Source organism: Rhamphochromis sp. 'chilingali' (genome assembly GCF_963969265.1).
Source record: "Rhamphochromis sp. 'chilingali' genome assembly, chromosome: 7".
Taxonomy (NCBI): domain Eukaryota; kingdom Metazoa; phylum Chordata; class Actinopteri; order Cichliformes; family Cichlidae; genus Rhamphochromis; species Rhamphochromis sp. 'chilingali'.
Genome location: NC_137934.1, coordinates 29011886 through 29029960, shown reverse-complemented (window position 1 = coordinate 29029960; position 18075 = coordinate 29011886). Strand labels below are relative to the sequence as shown.

At 42.0% G+C, this 18075-nt stretch overlaps 1 protein-coding gene across 1 annotated transcript in view; it reads left to right on the top strand.

Moving 5' to 3' along the window:
- The window catches only part of gmds (GDP-mannose 4,6-dehydratase), a 205685-nt gene that overhangs the window by 57896 nt on the left and 129714 nt on the right, over positions 1-18075 (top strand). The window contains exons 5-6 of the mRNA XM_080888036.1: positions 9485-9677; positions 10655-10759. Of these exons, the coding sequence (XP_080744162.1) occupies positions 9485-9677; positions 10655-10759 (298 nt within the window). The remainder of the gene's footprint in view (positions 1-9484; positions 9678-10654; positions 10760-18075) is intronic.

Sequence of the window (18075 nt, the reverse complement as noted above, 5' to 3'; positions counted from 1 at the left end):
GGTATTTGCATTTATATCATGTGTTTGGTTTTCACCAAATGTGGTGCTTTGAATTGTGGCTGAACATCTCCACTTTGGCCTTGTGTCCAGCAAACATCGTTCCAGAAGTCCTGTGTTTTGTTCACGTGCAACTTGAGGCTTTTCTCCTGGCAACCCTTCCAAATATCCCATTCAGTCCCCGTTCAGTCTTTTAGTAATTTTACTGTCATCAACTTTAACATTTAAGATCTAGAGACCTGTAGAGTTTGAGATGGAGCTCTTCTGGGGTTTTTTCAGCTTTCCTGAGTATTGCATGGTCTGACTTTGAGTGAGTTTAGAGTGAAGATTATATAGCATACACCTGTATGCTTTATACATGCTTATACAGAGGCGCAAAGAGAAAGCTATTTTAACAGCTGTTATTAATGTATATCTTTTGCTGCAATCCCCCAAAGACACTGAAGATCAGTTTGGAGCTCCAGAACTTTCCAGAGCAATAATATTGCATGGAAAGAGTTGGTATATGGATTTAAACCATGAAACAATTTCTCCGTCACCTTCAATTTCCTCACCATGTCTCAGTGTACATTATCACTAAATGGTGGATTGGTGTTGTTGCTCACTTAGGCCAGGAACTTTTCAAACCCAGTGTTGTCAGTGGAGTAGCCTGGTGTTCACTTATCCCCCCCCCCCCCCCCCCCCCCCCCCCCACACACACACACACACAGTCAATTCATTTTCTGTAGTTGGTGTATAGATATGATCTTACACCTGCAGTATCTTCTAGTGAAATCCTCAGCAAAAATTTGTCACTTATGACAAGATGGTTTCGACCTGTGTATTCTTGTGTCGGTGTGTCGTGATTACTCCACAAAGCCCCACAGGCATGACCGTGGTAAGGTCTGTTGCCATGTTTACGAGCATGTTTATGTTTGCAAGGTAGGAGTGACTGATTGGTGGTACATGTCTGCAGGGCAGATCACGATATTCGGGGAAAAGTAGAATGAAGTGCGTTTTATCATTGCTTGTACATGTACTCTTATCCAATGCTAAAAGAATGGGGTATGTAAATACACCTGTCTGAATACTTGTATTCAAATAGCAGCTAATTTGATGCCAGTATCACTGGCATCACTCTTGTTACCATTTCACAGACAGCCAAGGTGGAACTGGAACTTCGTGGCTCTATTCCAGAACTTTCAAACCGTTCTGTTGACAGCAAAGCCGTCGAAGGCCAACCCTGAGTGTTCAACCCTAACTGAATGTGGGTGCGAAAAGAGAACCAAGAAATCTTGTCTAAAGCTGTATGACTGGACGGTAGCCAAAAATTTAGGTTGGTGTAGTGTCCAACTATACTCCAAAGCCTCCCAAAAACAATATATATAGCAGCAAATGAGGGTATTAGGTCCACTTGAAGTTACTAGTTAATACTTTTCTAATTAAGACACTCAGTATACATAAGTCATGCTTTGTCCTTATCATAGTATCATGGTGACGATGAATCGATCGATGTGTCCTTCTTTTGATAAAGCACTGTGCAGCATCGTAAAAGGCCATCTGATGCATTCTTGCCAGTGTTACTACAGTAGTTATATAACATGCAGGGAAAATTTTGGTTACGTGTTTCTTGTCTTGGCAGTGTGTGAAAACTAGCTTAATAAAACCATAAACTGATTGCTCTGGTGTCGATACCCTTCAGATTTCGAGTATTTTAATGCCGGCGGAAGGCCGGAGTGAACGTGGCCACCACCTGTTCGCAACAATAGCTTCCAAACAAAACGATGCAGAGAGAAAGGGGAGCGAGAGAGAGGCAGATGGGAGTGCCACGAGGCAGACTGGGACTTTCCAGACTCGTCTGCATAAATCCTGAATTTGACAGTCAATCGTCAACTCAGAGTCTACCTGCCCTGACACACGCTGTCACAGCACGTATCTGTCCACACGTGCTCTAGCCACCCTCCCACATCTCCATCTGTCTCTTTCACATCCACCTGATCTGTGTACTTGTATTTGTTCATTGCCATAGCTGCAGCAACAATTGCACCAACTCAATAGAAGACGCCTGTAATTAGACAGAAAAATGTAGAGATTGAGATATGATCATAATGATGAGTGAACATCAGTGGGATGGGGGATTAGTGGGTAAATGCATGTCGTGCCATGTACGGATACCTGATTTGAAAAATTAATATGAACATTGCTTTTTCTTTAAAGTACTTACAATTATGTCTTAAGTACTCGTAAAGTAGATCAACACTTCAGTGCTACACCTCATGTTCTATAAAAGAAGGACCTGAGTAAATGAGGTATAAAATCTATTTTGAGAGCATGCTCGTGCAATTCATTCTCCACATGAAAGGAAGCTGTCATAAAACATAAAACGAGTTTCACCAACCCTTTTCTTTCCATCTTTACTGGAGGACCGTGCCATTTTCAACCTGATGAACGCTCTTTATCACCAGCTACAAATGAAACAAGTTATGCTCTTCATCTTGTGATACTGATACTTTAGAGCAGCTGTCATGCAGAGTTGTTTTTGGAGTGCGTTCCTTTTTTCCCCAGAAGCTTGATACTAATTTAGGGACTTCACCTGTATATTAGTTACAGACTGGTTTTCGAGAGAAAAATGCTCATCCCCCCCCCCCCCCCCCCCCCCCCCCCCCCCCCCCCATAGTTTACAAGTGCCGTGTGTTTGCCTGTTGGTTTTGGTTGTAAGGAACGACTTTTATTCCGAAGATGAATGGTCTCCATGCCTGGTTTGTAAAATAGTGAGCGTTTGCAAACAAATTAGCTGTCTTTGCAGGTATGGAAGTAACATTTGAGCTTTTATACTGAAAAATATTGAAATACTGCTAAATGTAAAGCAGTATTTGGGGTGGCTGCAGCTCAGGAGGTAGAGCAGGTCATCTACTAATCGAAAGGTTGATGGTTCGTTCCCTGGCTGTTCCAGTCTGTATGCCAAATATCCTTGAGCAAGATGCTAAACCCCAAGTTGCTCTCTAATGTTTCCATCAGAGAGTGAATGTTAGAAAGAAAGCACTTAGGCATAGAAAAAAGTGGTTGCATAAATGAGGCGTGCTGTGAGTGCTCAGGTAGAATAGAAAAGCACTGTATAACAACCAGTCCATTTAATATGGAGATGTCACTATAAAATTAGATGTCGATTTCAGTTTTGCAGTTTTGTATTAAATTACGTCACTTTTTAAAAATGTTTTCTATTCTGTCTTCGATTCCCTCCTAACGTTTCTAAAAAAAAAAACCTTGTGTAAACAACGTGAAGCATACAAACTATGCTTTTTTTTTTTTTTTAGCAGCTCATGCTGAACCAAGGCCCTATTAATATGCACAGTATTTGTATTTCCTTCAGGTGCACTTAGACAAGCTGAAAGCTTTGATCTGTGTGTCTAAATTAAGTCTTAAACCCAAATGTTGGTCACAAGGGAATTCTTGGCATAAAGTAGATATGTTTTTCTGTACTGTGCTGTTTGAGGATTACTAACATTCTCATGTTTGCAAGCGGTGAGCACGTTACTTTTGGAGGTTTCCATAACAGGTTCTCGTACCTGTAGTTTTACCTGATCGTTGATCATCTTCCTGAGAGAAAACAGCAGAGCAAAGAGCGAACACGTTCCAGCCTGATGATGCAGTGCCATGCATCCGCGCCTTTGTCTCTTGCTGTTCACTTTGTGTATCTTACTCTCCCGGCATTTTTCACCTCTGTTGTGTCTACGTTTTGGGGAAAGGCGAATTGGCACAGAGAAAGGGGGAAAAAAATAGCACTTTTGTTTTTCTAGCAGGTGTGTGTGTTTATACACAGACAGAGTCGCACAAAAAGACAGGACTAGAGGTGGAGGCGTTTCTCTCAAGTTTTATCACAACACATGATGAGGGCTCTGTTTGGAGAGCGTTTGGGGCCGCATACAGCAACAGTAGCTTAGGCTACCGTCACAAGATTACGCAATCATGGAAAACTGTGCAGTAATTTCAAATGATTTTATGATACAACAACACCACTTCAGTGCTGTCTGAATGACAACTGAACAATTTATTGTGAAGATTAGTGTTGATTTTTCACCATCATTATCATAAATTTCTGGAGTCTGGAGTTTTGACCAGAAGTAGTGATTTATATCTCCAACACTTTGATGCTTTTTTTCCCCCCACGATTTTGTTCCACTGCAGTTCTTCATCTGTCATGCTTTCTTCTCTTTACACACGATGTCACAACCCTAGTTTTGCTTGGCTCATAGAAAGTTTCAATATTGCTGTATTTATTTCTAAGGATGTAAGCATTACATCTTTAAGTGCCAATGGTGATAATGAAATAAACAATCAAATGAAATGGTAATGAAACTGCTAAGAGCTGAAACAAACTGCTCAAGAGAAGCTAGACTTTGACTCCTGCCTTTACTCATCCATGTCATGAGGTGTCTTTGAAGCTAATTTGACCATTGGACAAATGCTGCTGTTTAAACAGTAGGCAGGGCGAGTACTTTTTGTTATATAGGTGTATTTGTGCAGACATTTGCGCTATAAAAAGAGTGACCGGACTGTAGCAGTCGGGGATCGAACCAACCTCCTGACTACTAGATGACCTGCTTTGCATCCTGAGCCATAGCCACTGTTTAAATATTTAATCTACCTAGCACTATGTGGGAGTAAAATACATGTCATGCTTCTCCAGAGAGTTTCTTATCCTGTGGATGAACTCCAACTCTGCTGTCTTGGACTGCATTGGGCTCAGCGGCCTCACTGAGCTTAGTGCAGAAGCACATGAATCAGTTTTTTACCGATTCCACGGTTGCAGGTTCAGGTTACAGTGGATCTTCACATTAGGTGAAGAATTACCTTCAGCAGCAGTCCAAGATGGTGCAACTGGAGTATGTTCCTCTATGGAGAAGCAGCTGAATGATATCAAACAGCCTGGTCTATAATCCAGCTAATAATGGGGAAAAAGGTAGAGGGGGACTGAGACTGGCCTGTAAGAATGAGGGGACTGTTTACATGTAAAATGATTGTGGATGGAGGGAAACAATTGCTAAAATTAGCCACCAGCTATTATTATAAACACTGAGAGGAAGAAGCACTCCATCAAGACTTTGTGTTTCCGTGCAAAAGGATGTTTCTATGGAGTAGTGGCTTCGTAAAGCTGATGATGGTAGTTTAAAGCACTGTAATTGATCTGTTTGTCAGAACATGGGTCTCCAGGTCACTCTCTCTCCCTCTCCCTCTGCTGGAGGGAATTTAGCCTGTTTGTCTTTGCTCTGTTAACACACGACTGCTCTAATTTCAGTTGGCCTGTAATGTGATGAGTAAAGGTGTAATTGATTGTGGTTTCTCTCCACAAACCCCCACCCATATTTATCACCATGTACACACACACACGCACGCACGCACACACACACTTTCTCTCTCTACTGTTTCTCCTTCTTTCCACTCATGCTTCATACCGGCCTCTCCTTCTCTCTGTTCTCTCCACCTCCAAGGCATCGCAGTGATTTTCTTTATTTGGTTGCTTGCAGTTAGAAGCGATGTATCACACTGTCAGCGTGTGAGAATGCTGTCCACTCATGGTGACTTTCACTTATTTTTACTGTTGTCTCTGGAATATAATATATTTGTGTTTCCTCCAGATAATCCGGCTTCCAAAGATATGATATGAGGTTACTTGGTGATTCTAAAGTGATCATGGAGGTGAGGTAAATGAAGTCTTTAAAGTATACAGACTATAGTGCTGCATCAGCGTATGGTTAAAATGTAAGTTATGGTTAAAGCACTTTTGAGTGAACAAAGCCTTGTTTAAATGCCAGTATATTACATTACTTGCATTATGGTAGAAAAGCTGCCATTTGTCAAGTCACAAAGAAGTGGATTATTGAATATAGATAAAGTTGGTAACACGCATCTAGCCTAGTTTATGCTAAGGGCCAATCAAAGCTCTGTAAGTTTGTGATTGCTTGCATGATGAACATGCCAGCACAGATCACCCACCCAAACACATTATGTGTGAATCTCCCCATGTCCTACATTTTATTTAAATACACACACAGAAACAACAACACCACCATCACCACCACCACCACTACTACTACTGCTATTACTGCTACTACTACTTCTTCTTATAGTTGGGCCTGGATCAGGTGACTCTGAACCTGATATAATTATCCAGGTGATGTCAAATTGGTTTGGTCTTTAGTGTGGTTTGCTTTTTTAAAATTTTTTATTCTATTGTACTAATAATGAACAATGTTGTGATGATATAAAACTACTAACATTTCAAATCTATATTCTCCATGTGTGTAAAAAATTAAGTAAATGATACAAAGTTATTGATATTTTTATTTTAAATTGTTGAGTGATGGATGTGTTCCTGGATTTGTAAATGGACAATGGAACTTTACATGCTTCCTCCACTGTTGTGTATATATGTATGTATATAAGGCCTTGCAGGTATGCAGAAAGGCCACGGCTGAATAAATGTAGCTCATATATATAAATACATATACATATACATCTGTCAAGACACACGCCAACACTCTGTTATACGTGAGTGCGCACACACCTACACGTCTGGAGTCACATTCCCGAGTCTGAAGCACACATTTCAACAAACCTTGTATGAGCAGGAAAGAAATGAAACCACCAAATACTGCAAATATATCCTGGACAGTTAGAAGCTTTTTAAACGGGATATTTGTTTGGCTGTGGACCCCCAATGCTGACAGGGCCTGGCTCACTTCCCAGAAAGAACAATATCTGCCAGGTCGACTGAGGGGCCCAGAAGCAACCCCCTACCCCCACCCCCCACAGAACACACGAACACACACACATATAGCAATGTACACAAACGTCTGGCCTTTAAAGCATCAGCGCTCAGGCTGTGCCTTACATAATGACAGAGAATGGAGGCATTAGGGCAATTTGTTTGATTTAAGCTGTCAAGGCATCCTGGACCCTGCCCCTCTCAGCTGGTTTTGATACAAGGTTTGTGTATATATGTGTGTGTGTGTGTGTGTGTGTGTGTGTGTGTGTGTGTGTGTGTGTGTGTGTGTGTGTGTGTGTGTGTGTGTGTGTGCACACGCACTCACCACAACCTTGCACACAAAGTAGGTCTTAGAAAATATGGCTTACAAGGTCGAAGTAGTGTGAGCAGGTACTTCTCTATGGTGTGCACGTTAACATCACTTACCCTTTTGCATTTTTATTCCTTTTGTTGTGCTTAAGTTTTCATTTTTGTGTGTTTGTGTAGTCTCCAAGGTGGAGGGGAAGCCCCGTAAAAGTGTCTTGATATCTTCTTGGATTTGCTCCCGATTCATATTTTCAGTATATTTATCTGTCTCGTCATTATGATTGTCCAGATTTACAAAGAAAGGCCCTCTATTGCTCTTCATAACGTTTACTCTTTCTCTGCACTAAAGCAGCTCTTCTGGGAGCTTTGCATATCCAAATCTGAATCTGAACACAGAACGTCCTTTTAGTTCCAAGTCTCACTATTCAGCAGCCATCATAAAGTGCCTCTGGGCACTTATTTGGAAGCAACCCCCAAAAGGTTGATTCTGTTCATCTGGACGTCACTCATCCAAGTGATTTCTTCAGTCTCACCTGACTGCAGGTTTCCCCAATCTTATAAACAGTACATTTGCACAATGGCTGAAACTAGCACCACTGAATGAACAATGGGCTGTGAGGTCAGTTCCTTAATCATTAATATGTAAATTGTCATGACTATTGATCAGCAACCACTGATCAATGGCCATAAGTACCACTGACAGAGAGTTGGGGAATGGCTGCAATCACAGCTTTGCAGATGGTGAAAGATGTACCTTTAGGCCCTCTCTTCGATTCAGAGATGGTCTTTGCCTTTTCATGTAAATGGCCTCCTTGACTCCGCGCTCAAACCAGCGTTCCTCTCTGTCCAGGATGTGTACATCCTCATCCTTGAAAGAGTGTCCTGTAGGTGTAAATAGACTTTGCCTGATAGAATTTCATTTCATTTTAGTTGTCATTGGGACATAAAAATTGTATGCATGGAATCACCAATCTGATCTCATGAAAAGTGCTTAAAATGTTTCAAAACTTTTTCCCTCTTAAATCTTATGTCTCATATAGATGTTTTTTCTTATAATGTCCCTGTCTTTTTGTGCTCTTTTATGCTACTGTGCAAACTCAGTTCTTTGTTTGTTGCTTCGAGGAGTTGAGCTTGTTTTGTAATTTCTTAAAGGGCTCATAAGTAACACTTTTCCAGGCTTTTAAGTGTCCAATGCTTTGAGCACTGGCTGCTTTTGTTAAATTTGTAGACTGATAAAGGTCAAGCTGTAGTTGGCTACAAAAACACTGCAGTATTTAGTCAAATATTCCTCTGTGCAAAGTGGATATCATACAATGGCTTAAAGTTGTTATGATCATAAAATTCATCTTTTGTTGTCAGTGTCAAAGAGAAAAGTATTGAACTGGACCATCTGACGCTTCAGTTTTTGCTATTATTCTGTCCACTTGATGTCCTTGTCAACGAGGGTAACTGAAAATGTCATTATACAATGTACAGTATGCGTCCTCTCACTTTTTCTTGTAAATGATGTAAATATAACCAAATGCCAGAATGCAAAGTCAAAGCGTGAGTGAAGCGTCACAGGTAATTACACTGAGTTGTGGAGTGTAATTGAACCTGATCAAACCTGCTCACTGCTTGTGTTTCTGTGAGTGTGTCTATATGTAAGTGTGTATGCCCTGTGAGTGGAATAGAGGCCCAGTGTTCCGAGGTCCCGTTTTAAATAAGGGGTCTTTATCCGGCCGTGTGTGCAGCACTGGTGTGAAAGCACTAAAGGGCCAAAGCGTTTCCTCCATACAGACCTGGCTCATGCCACTCACTCCAGGTGTGGTGACCACTAACTGGCACGCTTTTAACCATCACGCTTGATTTGGAGCCTGAGGCCAACCTGGCACACACACACACACACACACACACACACACACACACACACACACACACACACACACACACACACACACACACACACACACACACACACACACACAGAAACATGCATGCGCACAGCCATTTCTAATTTAAACTTAATTTCCCCCCAAGTCTTTGTTAAGTCCCCTGCTTTTGGCTTTTCATATTGGAAACAGGAATTCTGGGAGATGGAGTACAACACTGCATGGGTGTCATGGTGTATGAAGGGTGACCTGTGATATGATGTTGTGTACGTTTATGTCACAGTTTCCTCTTTGGTTGTATACCTGAGTTACAAAAGTATTTCTCTGGTATTTTCTTTTTCAAAGTTTGACTGATTAAAAAAGAAAATCTTTCCGGTTATAAATCTAAGGTCACACTGGCGAAAAATTTAAAAAAAAGACTTGACCCCAAATATTATATCCAAAGTTGACAGCTCCTTTGTACAGTCAACCAAAAATGCAAATCAGTTTCTATTAGAAGCAGTTTTTCCACTAAGTTGCTTTAATGACGTGTCATTTTTCCTTTCTCTTTCTCTCTCTTTTCAAGATCTCCTTTGACTTGGCTGAGTACACAGCTAATGTGGACGGTGTAGGCACGCTGCGCCTCCTGGATGCCATAAAGACATGTGGTCTCACCAACAGTGTCAAGTTCTACCAGGCATCCACCAGTGAGCTGTATGGCAAAGTCCAGGAGATCCCTCAGAAGGAGACCACTCCCTTTTACCCCCGCTCACCTTACGGTAAGACTCATGTGCAGATGGACATCCACATTAACACACACAAGGATTTCCTTACTTTCTCTACCTCTCACCATTTGTCAGACACTTGTACTTGGCCTTGTAAGGGCATACAAACAGAGATTACTTGATGCCTCTTCTCCACTTTTTCTTGAACTCTCTCTCTCTCTCTTTCTCTAGGAGTGCGTGTATGTGTGTGCATGTGTGTGAGTGAATGAATAGAGGGGGGCTTCAGTTCTTAGACTGCGTTTGAGCTCTACACACACCCCGAGGCCAGCCGTCTGACTTGGAGTAGCTCTCGTTTTAACAAAGACACCTTTATATCCACAGCACTCAACACTGACTTTCAATGCATGCAACGTACGGACACACACACACACACACACGCCGTACGTGTGTCTTTCATATTCTATGTTGTCTAAATGGTCTCTTCACTGACACTTTCCGCATCTGTCAGCACTCAGTCTGAAGCTGCATGGGAGGTGCATACCATCTCAAGAAGGGCTGCACCTTTATTAATTAGACTCAAGGAAGGGGAGGCGGTGGTCACCATGGTGACCTCCCTTCACCTCCAGTTGTACATCCTGACCTATGGCTTAATCAACAGGCTCCTCCCTTCATTTGCCTTGTTTCTTCTACTCGTCGTAGGAGAAGGGAGGAGGAAAATGGGGAGAACTTTCTGTACAAGCCTGCTTTTACTCAATCAGCAGGAATCTGCACTTCAAGCTCTTGATTTCAAAATATGATCCATGCGTGTTGTATTCCATGAAATGTAGCTTGTCTTTTAGAGGAGATCAGGTCTCTGTTTATAAGATTCACTCTATATATCTTTTTATTCTGACTTGTTATGCAAATAAAGTGTAGAAAAGTATCCAAAGAATAAAAATGGCTTTATGTTTTCCTGAAGTGACATTTCCTTCCATAAATTTAATTTAAATTGATATAAAATTGATACTGATTATTTTTCCCTCTGCCCTCAGGAGCTGCTAAACTCTATGCCTACTGGATTGTGGTGAACTTCCGAGAGGCCTACAACATGTTTGCTGTCAACGGGATCCTCTTTAACCATGAAAGTCCGAGGAGAGGTAAGTGACAAGCACCACAATCCACCACTACAGTGCAAAAGTTTTGAGCTTTCTTTGTATTTTTTCTCAAAAAGTGGGAAATGGGTCCAGTGTTTTATTAAAATGTGCAGAAATGTACATGGAATGCAATGAATAAGGTAAAAAGAGTTTGTAGTCTTTTGTTCTGTTCTTGCTATAAATATTTATATTAAAACTCTAATTTAACTCACTCGGATGAGTGACGAAACGTTTTTCCCACTCTAAACGCTATGTCCAAATGAACAGAATCAACCATTGTGTGTTTGTTCTAACCAGGTAAGCTTTAACTGGATTGGTAATGAGTTTGGGATCATTGTCATGCTGAAAATCTGAAGTTGTTGACAATCAAATGCGTTCATGACTTCCTGCTTTAGATTTCATCAGAGATTTCACATTTGGATTCATCACTCCATCAGACCTGTTGCCACTGATTTTGGGGCTATTTCCTGTGTAGTTTTTGGCAAACCTCAGTCTTTTCACGTTTCCATTCCTTAAGTGTGGCTTCTTCACAGCCACCCTGCTGATAGGTCCTTCTTTTGACCCCCAGCTTCCCAGCTTCATCAAATTTTTAAGGACACCCTGCACACACTTCAGCGTAATGGCTCTTTAGGATCTCTGTTGGTGGAAAAATACTATTTTATGTCTGTCAGTTTTTCTTTAGATTCAGCTAAAGAAATTGGAATTTGTGTTTTTGTGAAAGGCGACAAAGTGGCTAAAGATACAATTTCAATTTGTTTCTTTGCTAAGTTGTCTGTTACGTGTTTCAAACAAAATAGGACAAGAAAGTCCAACTGAAAAACAAAACATGAAGAAATAACATTTGGCTCAAGACCTTTGCACAATACAGTACCGCATCCCTTGTAGCGTTTTCTGTAAACAATGTTCAGTCCCCAAAAAATATAGTCCTAAAGTAAAGTTGTACTTTCATAGTTTACCTTCTTTATATTGAAAGAGTCATCTTGAGTTTATATAGAACAGTATTGTAGTAAATGGCTGATTGATTAACAGCAATTGTCACATCAAAAACACGACGTCACTCCTCTTACCTAAGTAAGATGTTGGGCCAACAAAAAGGCAGCAGAACCGATGGTGAGCCATTGTTGGATTGTGTAAAAAGCTTGAATTACATGCTCTATATAAAGCCATATTCATTCACCGTGCAGCCAGGTTTCCTAACCACCTGACACACACTGTTGCACACATTCTGACACATAGTGAGTGGGTTGTAGTTGCATTTTTAATATGTGCTCTGAGTCCTGAGGGTCGCAGGCACTGGTTTAACGCGATTTACACGCCACTGCGACTCCAAATGAATACCACATGACTGCAGCCCCAGCACCATGCCCAGGTCAGCTGCTCAGGTGTTTATGATTTATTCCCTAATGAAGGCCCTGGCCACGACCTCAACCGAGGTCGGGGGTCATCCAGTAAACCCTAATGGGTTACCGCAGATAGATAAGTGTGGGAACTGGTGTAGGTTACAGCCAGTTCAGCAATGATGGCGTGCTCACCACTGGGGTCTTGTAATGGTGAATTAGTTGATATTGTTGAAACTGAAACGGTGTGTTGTGTGAGTAGAAGGAATTGGCTGAATGAGAGCAAGACGGATGGATAAATAGTGCTGAAGAAAAATGTTATTAATGAAGCAAAAAACAAAAAAAATTGCCTCTGGCTCAGACCTCTGAAGATAGTTATTCCATGGACATCATTTTAAAATACACTTCCGGGTGACAAACATAACCATCTGTTAAAGCCTAAAATATGGAGACTTTTGAATTGTGAATTAAAGACATTTATGTGAACATCCTGTGCCGCGTCCTTTCTTACACACATGCATAATAACCTTATAAGGACAAAACTCGGTGCTCTCCTTGTGAACACACTGTGAGCCTTTTTGTTCATGGTCAGCTTTCTCGCCTGCTTCGCTCATTCTGCCTCTATCTTCCCATTCTTTCCACACACACTCCTTTCCCCTGTCCTTCTCCGTCTTGCTTTATCCCATGCCGTTCGCCTCCCTTCCCCACAGTCAGCATTTTCTGCAGCGGGCCACTGGGTTTACTTCTGCCACTTCTATTCTAGTCAAACTTATGGCTGTTGTTGCTCATAAAGCAGGAACGCAGTGCTGTGATGTGGCCAGATGTCCCACGGCTGCCTTGCACAACCCAGTGTGGAGCATGTGTTGGCTGGATCGGCCAGTGTTTACCCAGGCCCCCGGGGCCCGCCGTGACCCCGCCGCTGCCACATTGAGGGGGCGTTTGGCTGTGCACTGTGTCACTCACAGGAGGGCTGCTGTTTGGGGGAAACTGGTGCTTTGAGCTGCAAAACACCCCCCCCCCCCCCCCCCCCGGCATATTTTATCACTGTCCAAGGGTAAGGCTGTACTGTCAGTCACTGGTGTGAAATACCTAACTGCTAAACTGATTAAATGGGAACTGAGAAAGTAAATGTAGCCAGAATGTAGGGTTCAGGGAATTAACCATAGTGCAAAAGTAACTAGTTCCATTACAGTGTTACCTTTTTGAAGTCAGCTTATCCTGAAGTTGTGCAGCCCACTATATTATTGCATTGCGAGTTCATATTGGTGGCATTCCCTCCACGACATGAGCAATAGGTTTTATGATTTACCTTCAAGCAACAGCTTTACCAAAAGAAGCCAGGCCATTAGTATCACTCCAGAAAAAATAATGCAAATATTTCTACAATCTAATAGCCGTCTTTTCTCTCATCACACTAGGTGACCTTAACCACAACAAAAGGAACAGCAGAATGTGCTGACCTGTTTAACATTAATGGACTGGTTGTTTAAAAAAGTATCTAAGTACCTGATGACTTTGTTGCAGAATATCATATTACTCATCACAGAAACAATAATCTGAGCATTGTAAGGCACCGCTTTGTGTCACGCTACAGCTAACACTGCAGTGTGAGGCATTATATAGATGTTTTTACTGTATTATAGTTTCTGGATAAATATAGAAATGACCATCCAGAGAAAGATATAAGAGAAAACTTCTTGACAGTTAGGCTGACAATTAAAACATAAAACCAGCAGATGTTTCAGCTGTCAGGTCCCCCTCCTGTGAAACCAGCTCCAAGTTGAGATTTGAGAAACAGACATTCTCACTGTTTTTAAGATTAGGCTTAAAACATTTTTGATAAAGCATATAATTTCTTGTGTTTATACTCCACTCTGCACGTAAATCATTGTTATTGTTAATCTCTCTTCCACAGTGTGTCTTTTATTCTGTCTCCTCTCCCAGAGCCTGTTTCTGCTGGAGCTTTCTTCCTGTTAAAAGGGAGTTTTTCCTTCCCGCTGTTGCCAAGTGCTTGTTCATAGGGGGCCGTGTGATTGTTTGGGCTGTCTCTGTATTATTGCAGGGTCTTTACCTTACAATGTGAAATACCTTGACACCACTGCTTTTGTGACTTGCACTATATAAATAAAATGGAACTGAATAAAATCCACTGAAATCAGTGCATGTCAATTAGATTTCCCAGTGATTTTAAAAATTGCACCACAGATCGCCAGAGGAATTTTGCATTACTCTCTTGTTTGCAGGCACACCCTTCTGAAAACGTCTGTAGAATTTTATAGAACTGCCTTAACTTGTTAATTCACTCATGGGAGAAAGGGGGAAAAAAGATTGCTCATTATTTGCATGTAACTCCTCCTGTTCTTTACAAACATCGTGCATGTCTGAATAAATTTCTCACTAATGAGGTCAAGGATGTCAATTTCACTGGCTCTGACATCACCACTACCCCACCTCGCCTCCCACGCACAGGAAACACGGTGAGGTCATTGTCCCGGATTACTATTGCATCTGTGTGCATTTGTGTTTGAGAAACAAATAGACGTTTGCTTTGATGAGGATTTTTTTCCTTTTAACAACCTTTACCGAGTCTCCCTTTAAAGGCGTCTGACCGAACAGTGTCCTGTCTTGTTCACTAGACAGTGTGCCGCGATGTGTCACACAGGACAACGAATGCTGGGAGTGGCTGGAGAGTTTTGATCAGATGCCCTGCCTCTCTGGAGCACTATGCAAAGGAGTTCTGTGTCTTATGACGCTCAGAATGATTTAATCCCTGCAGGAATGCATTTCTGGTTTCTCTTACCATTTCTGTAAACACCAAACTGTTCTGCCAACAAACAGACGCTTACCATTGTCCTGCAGCAAAAGGCTGGAATCAAACAGTCGGGGAAGAAAAAATAACCTGATGGAAATCCAGCGTGAAACAAAGCAAACAGAGGTCTGCATCTGCCAGGTGGTTCTCACCGCAGCTTGCCCCTTTCTGGTTATCCTAGTTATTAGCCATAACAAACAATCAGCATACTGCCTCTGAAGAGAGGGAATTAACACTCACAGGGATGCTAAATGGATTCCATAGATAGTTTGACATGTGAGACTGTGAAGTACTTCAATCTCTTGAACAGCACGATCAGCAGTGAAACCTGTGCAAACAGCCAGTCGCATGCTTATTTGTTCAGCGTATTCAACAAACACTGAATCCCTCAGAATCCAGTTTTGACAGCAGCAGGCGAAACCTTTGTTTGGTTTTTAGTTATTAATAGTGTGTTGGTGTAAGGCTGTGCAGTAAATCACTATAGTAATATTGCTTCGTGTGTGTATGTACACAGTTCATACTACTAGCCAACAACAGTTGGAGGCTGATCCTTTGGTTTATTTGGGGAAGTCCCATCCATCTCTCCTCCCTCAGTGCTCTGTGGTTCATGCTTGGCAGTATAGAATAATATACTGTTATGTTAGGCGAGAACAGCAGTTAGCATTTGGGAAGTTGAAATGGTACTGCCAAAATCAATGCTACCCCTTAAAAACATACATATACAACGGCTCAGCCCCTACATGCCTTGGATTCATCTTTCCCCCTTTCGTTGAGATTGAGCTCAAAAGGTCAGATTGCATAATAGGTTTGTAAGACGATATGTTTTCCGTTTATTGGAAAGGTTGTTTTCAAAGAAAATCTTAAGATGGGAACGACTGGGTCAGTGGACATCAAGGGGATTAGGCAGTATCTTTTGAGCCGGAGCAGCCACTTTTCAGTTTAGGGTCTTTGATTTCATTGGTAGTGTTGAGAGTGGGCTGAATGAAAGCAGCCTAAACATCAGCTGAACTATGGCCAGGTGAGGATCAGTGTTTAAATCTTCGAAGCAAAACTGATGACAGACTCGTCTCTAGCCTTCACACCTCCTACAGGCCTGTGCTATTTAGCCACAAAGGTGCTTCCCCTATTGCCTCAGTTGGTTTCAGATGTGTCACGTGGTCATGGAGGTTTCTACCTTCACTCATCCCCATCGCCGCCCTCAAATTGCTATTTGTTATCCCAGATCACCATGGTAGCCAAGAATCTTGTTGACTGAGGTGCTTGCTTTGAGTGGCATAATTGCACCACAAGTCGAGGGCACCGCCACTGCTCTCCCAACCTTTGCCAAGGCCCATCAAGGCCCTGCAGCAGGACGAGCAAACCTCAAGATGTCAGTCTGCACTATTTTAATTTAGTCAAACTACTGGATGCCGCCATCTTTATTTTAGACCCTGGGTTCAACAGTGTGGAGGCGGTGCTCTTAGTGTTAAAACTCAAGGACAACATGTATCATAAACTCCTCTCTCACTTTCTCCTTTTCTTTCTCCACACGATTTTTCACACTCCATTCATTTAGTTGCATTACACCCAGTTTTAAAAAGAAATTGTGCCTTTTTTGCTCGTTGTCTTTGACTTCTCAATCCTCCAGCTCCATTCCCAAATCTTCTTGCACCACATTTCTTTTTCTCTGCACCCTCCCTGTCAGTTGAGTCAGCCCAGAACGAGGGCAGCAGTCTGTCAGGTGTGAATAGACGCTATGTTGGCGGAGCTGAGCTCATGACCTGTCTTGGATGTAATGCAAATATTCTCCCTCGGCTGAGGCTCCAGAGATCAGTCAGAATGTGAATTGTGCAATAACAGTGATGGCAGACACTGACAGGTCTTTGGTCTGGGTGGAATTTGGCCAACCCCCCCGACCCAGGGAAGATTCCTCCTGCGAAATCACTCAGTGCTCGTGCAAGTCAGGTATTTTGTTCATAACTCAGCAGAGATAAAGAAGATGGGTATGGAATGAGTAGGCATTCGTTTTGAAGTAAATACGGCTAGTGAGTTGATCTAAATCCGAAAATGTCTGGGAGTGGAGATAGATATTAAGGGTTACATTTTTCACTTGAAATCTACCAGAAATCCTTTGACTCCCCAAGGCCATTTCTCAAAGACGGAGTGGGATTATGGGATTTGCAGTTCCGGTTGAATTCCAAAACAGGTGTGTAAACCCTGTGTTGAGGTAACTGAAGAGTTTCTATGACAACGCTGCGGCAATCCGAATTAGGTTTCGGCTATTTTTTCTTTTTCCACCTCCGAAACGTGGCCAGTTCAGACAGGCTCATGACAGAAATGACTCACCTGTCAAACACCTAGGGAAAAAGCTGGAATGAGTTTGTGCTTTAACTTTTTGAGGGGGAAATAGTATTTTTTTTTTAATCATCTCTGTCTTTTATACACTGTTACTGTGGTGGATACTCTCATTAAACATGACAAAAGTGAGTTCAGCATGTGTACTAATTACTCTGAGCCAAGCGTGCAGGCTCCAGACTACGTTTCAGACAGTTTTTTCTCCAACAATCAGATCACTTCCTATGAACAAGCACTTGGCGACAGTGAGAAGGAAAAACTCCCTTTTGACAGGAAGAAACCTCCAGCAGAACCAGACTCATGGAGGTCTGGCCATCTGCCACAACCCGTTGTGGGTGAGGGGAGGAGACAGGACAAAAGACACATTGTAGAAGAGAGCCAGAGATTAATAATAACCATTTAATAAATGCAGAGTGGATTATAAACACAGAGAGTGAAAAGAGGTGGCTGAAGAAATAACACTCAGTGCATCATGGGAAGCCACCAGCAAGCCTAGGCCTATTAGAATGTAACTAATAGCGCTTTTTCACTAGTCCCTGCTCTTGTCGGCTCAGCTCGACTTGACTTGGTTTTTATGGCTTTCCATTAGGTGAAAGTACCTGGTTTAAGGCATATTTAAGCACCTACTTGGCTGGAGTTCCAAGCAATGTGGCATCAACTGATGAGTCATGAGAGCATCTCCCTTACGAAAAATCAAAACCGCAATTGTTGAAACCTGGCAATAAGGGAACTGACTAACAATGGAGTCTGACAAAAAGCCATTCACTGAGCATCTGTTATACCAACTGCTAGCCGTCCTCCATTATCCACATATTTTGTGTGCGACTTTGGCCCATGTT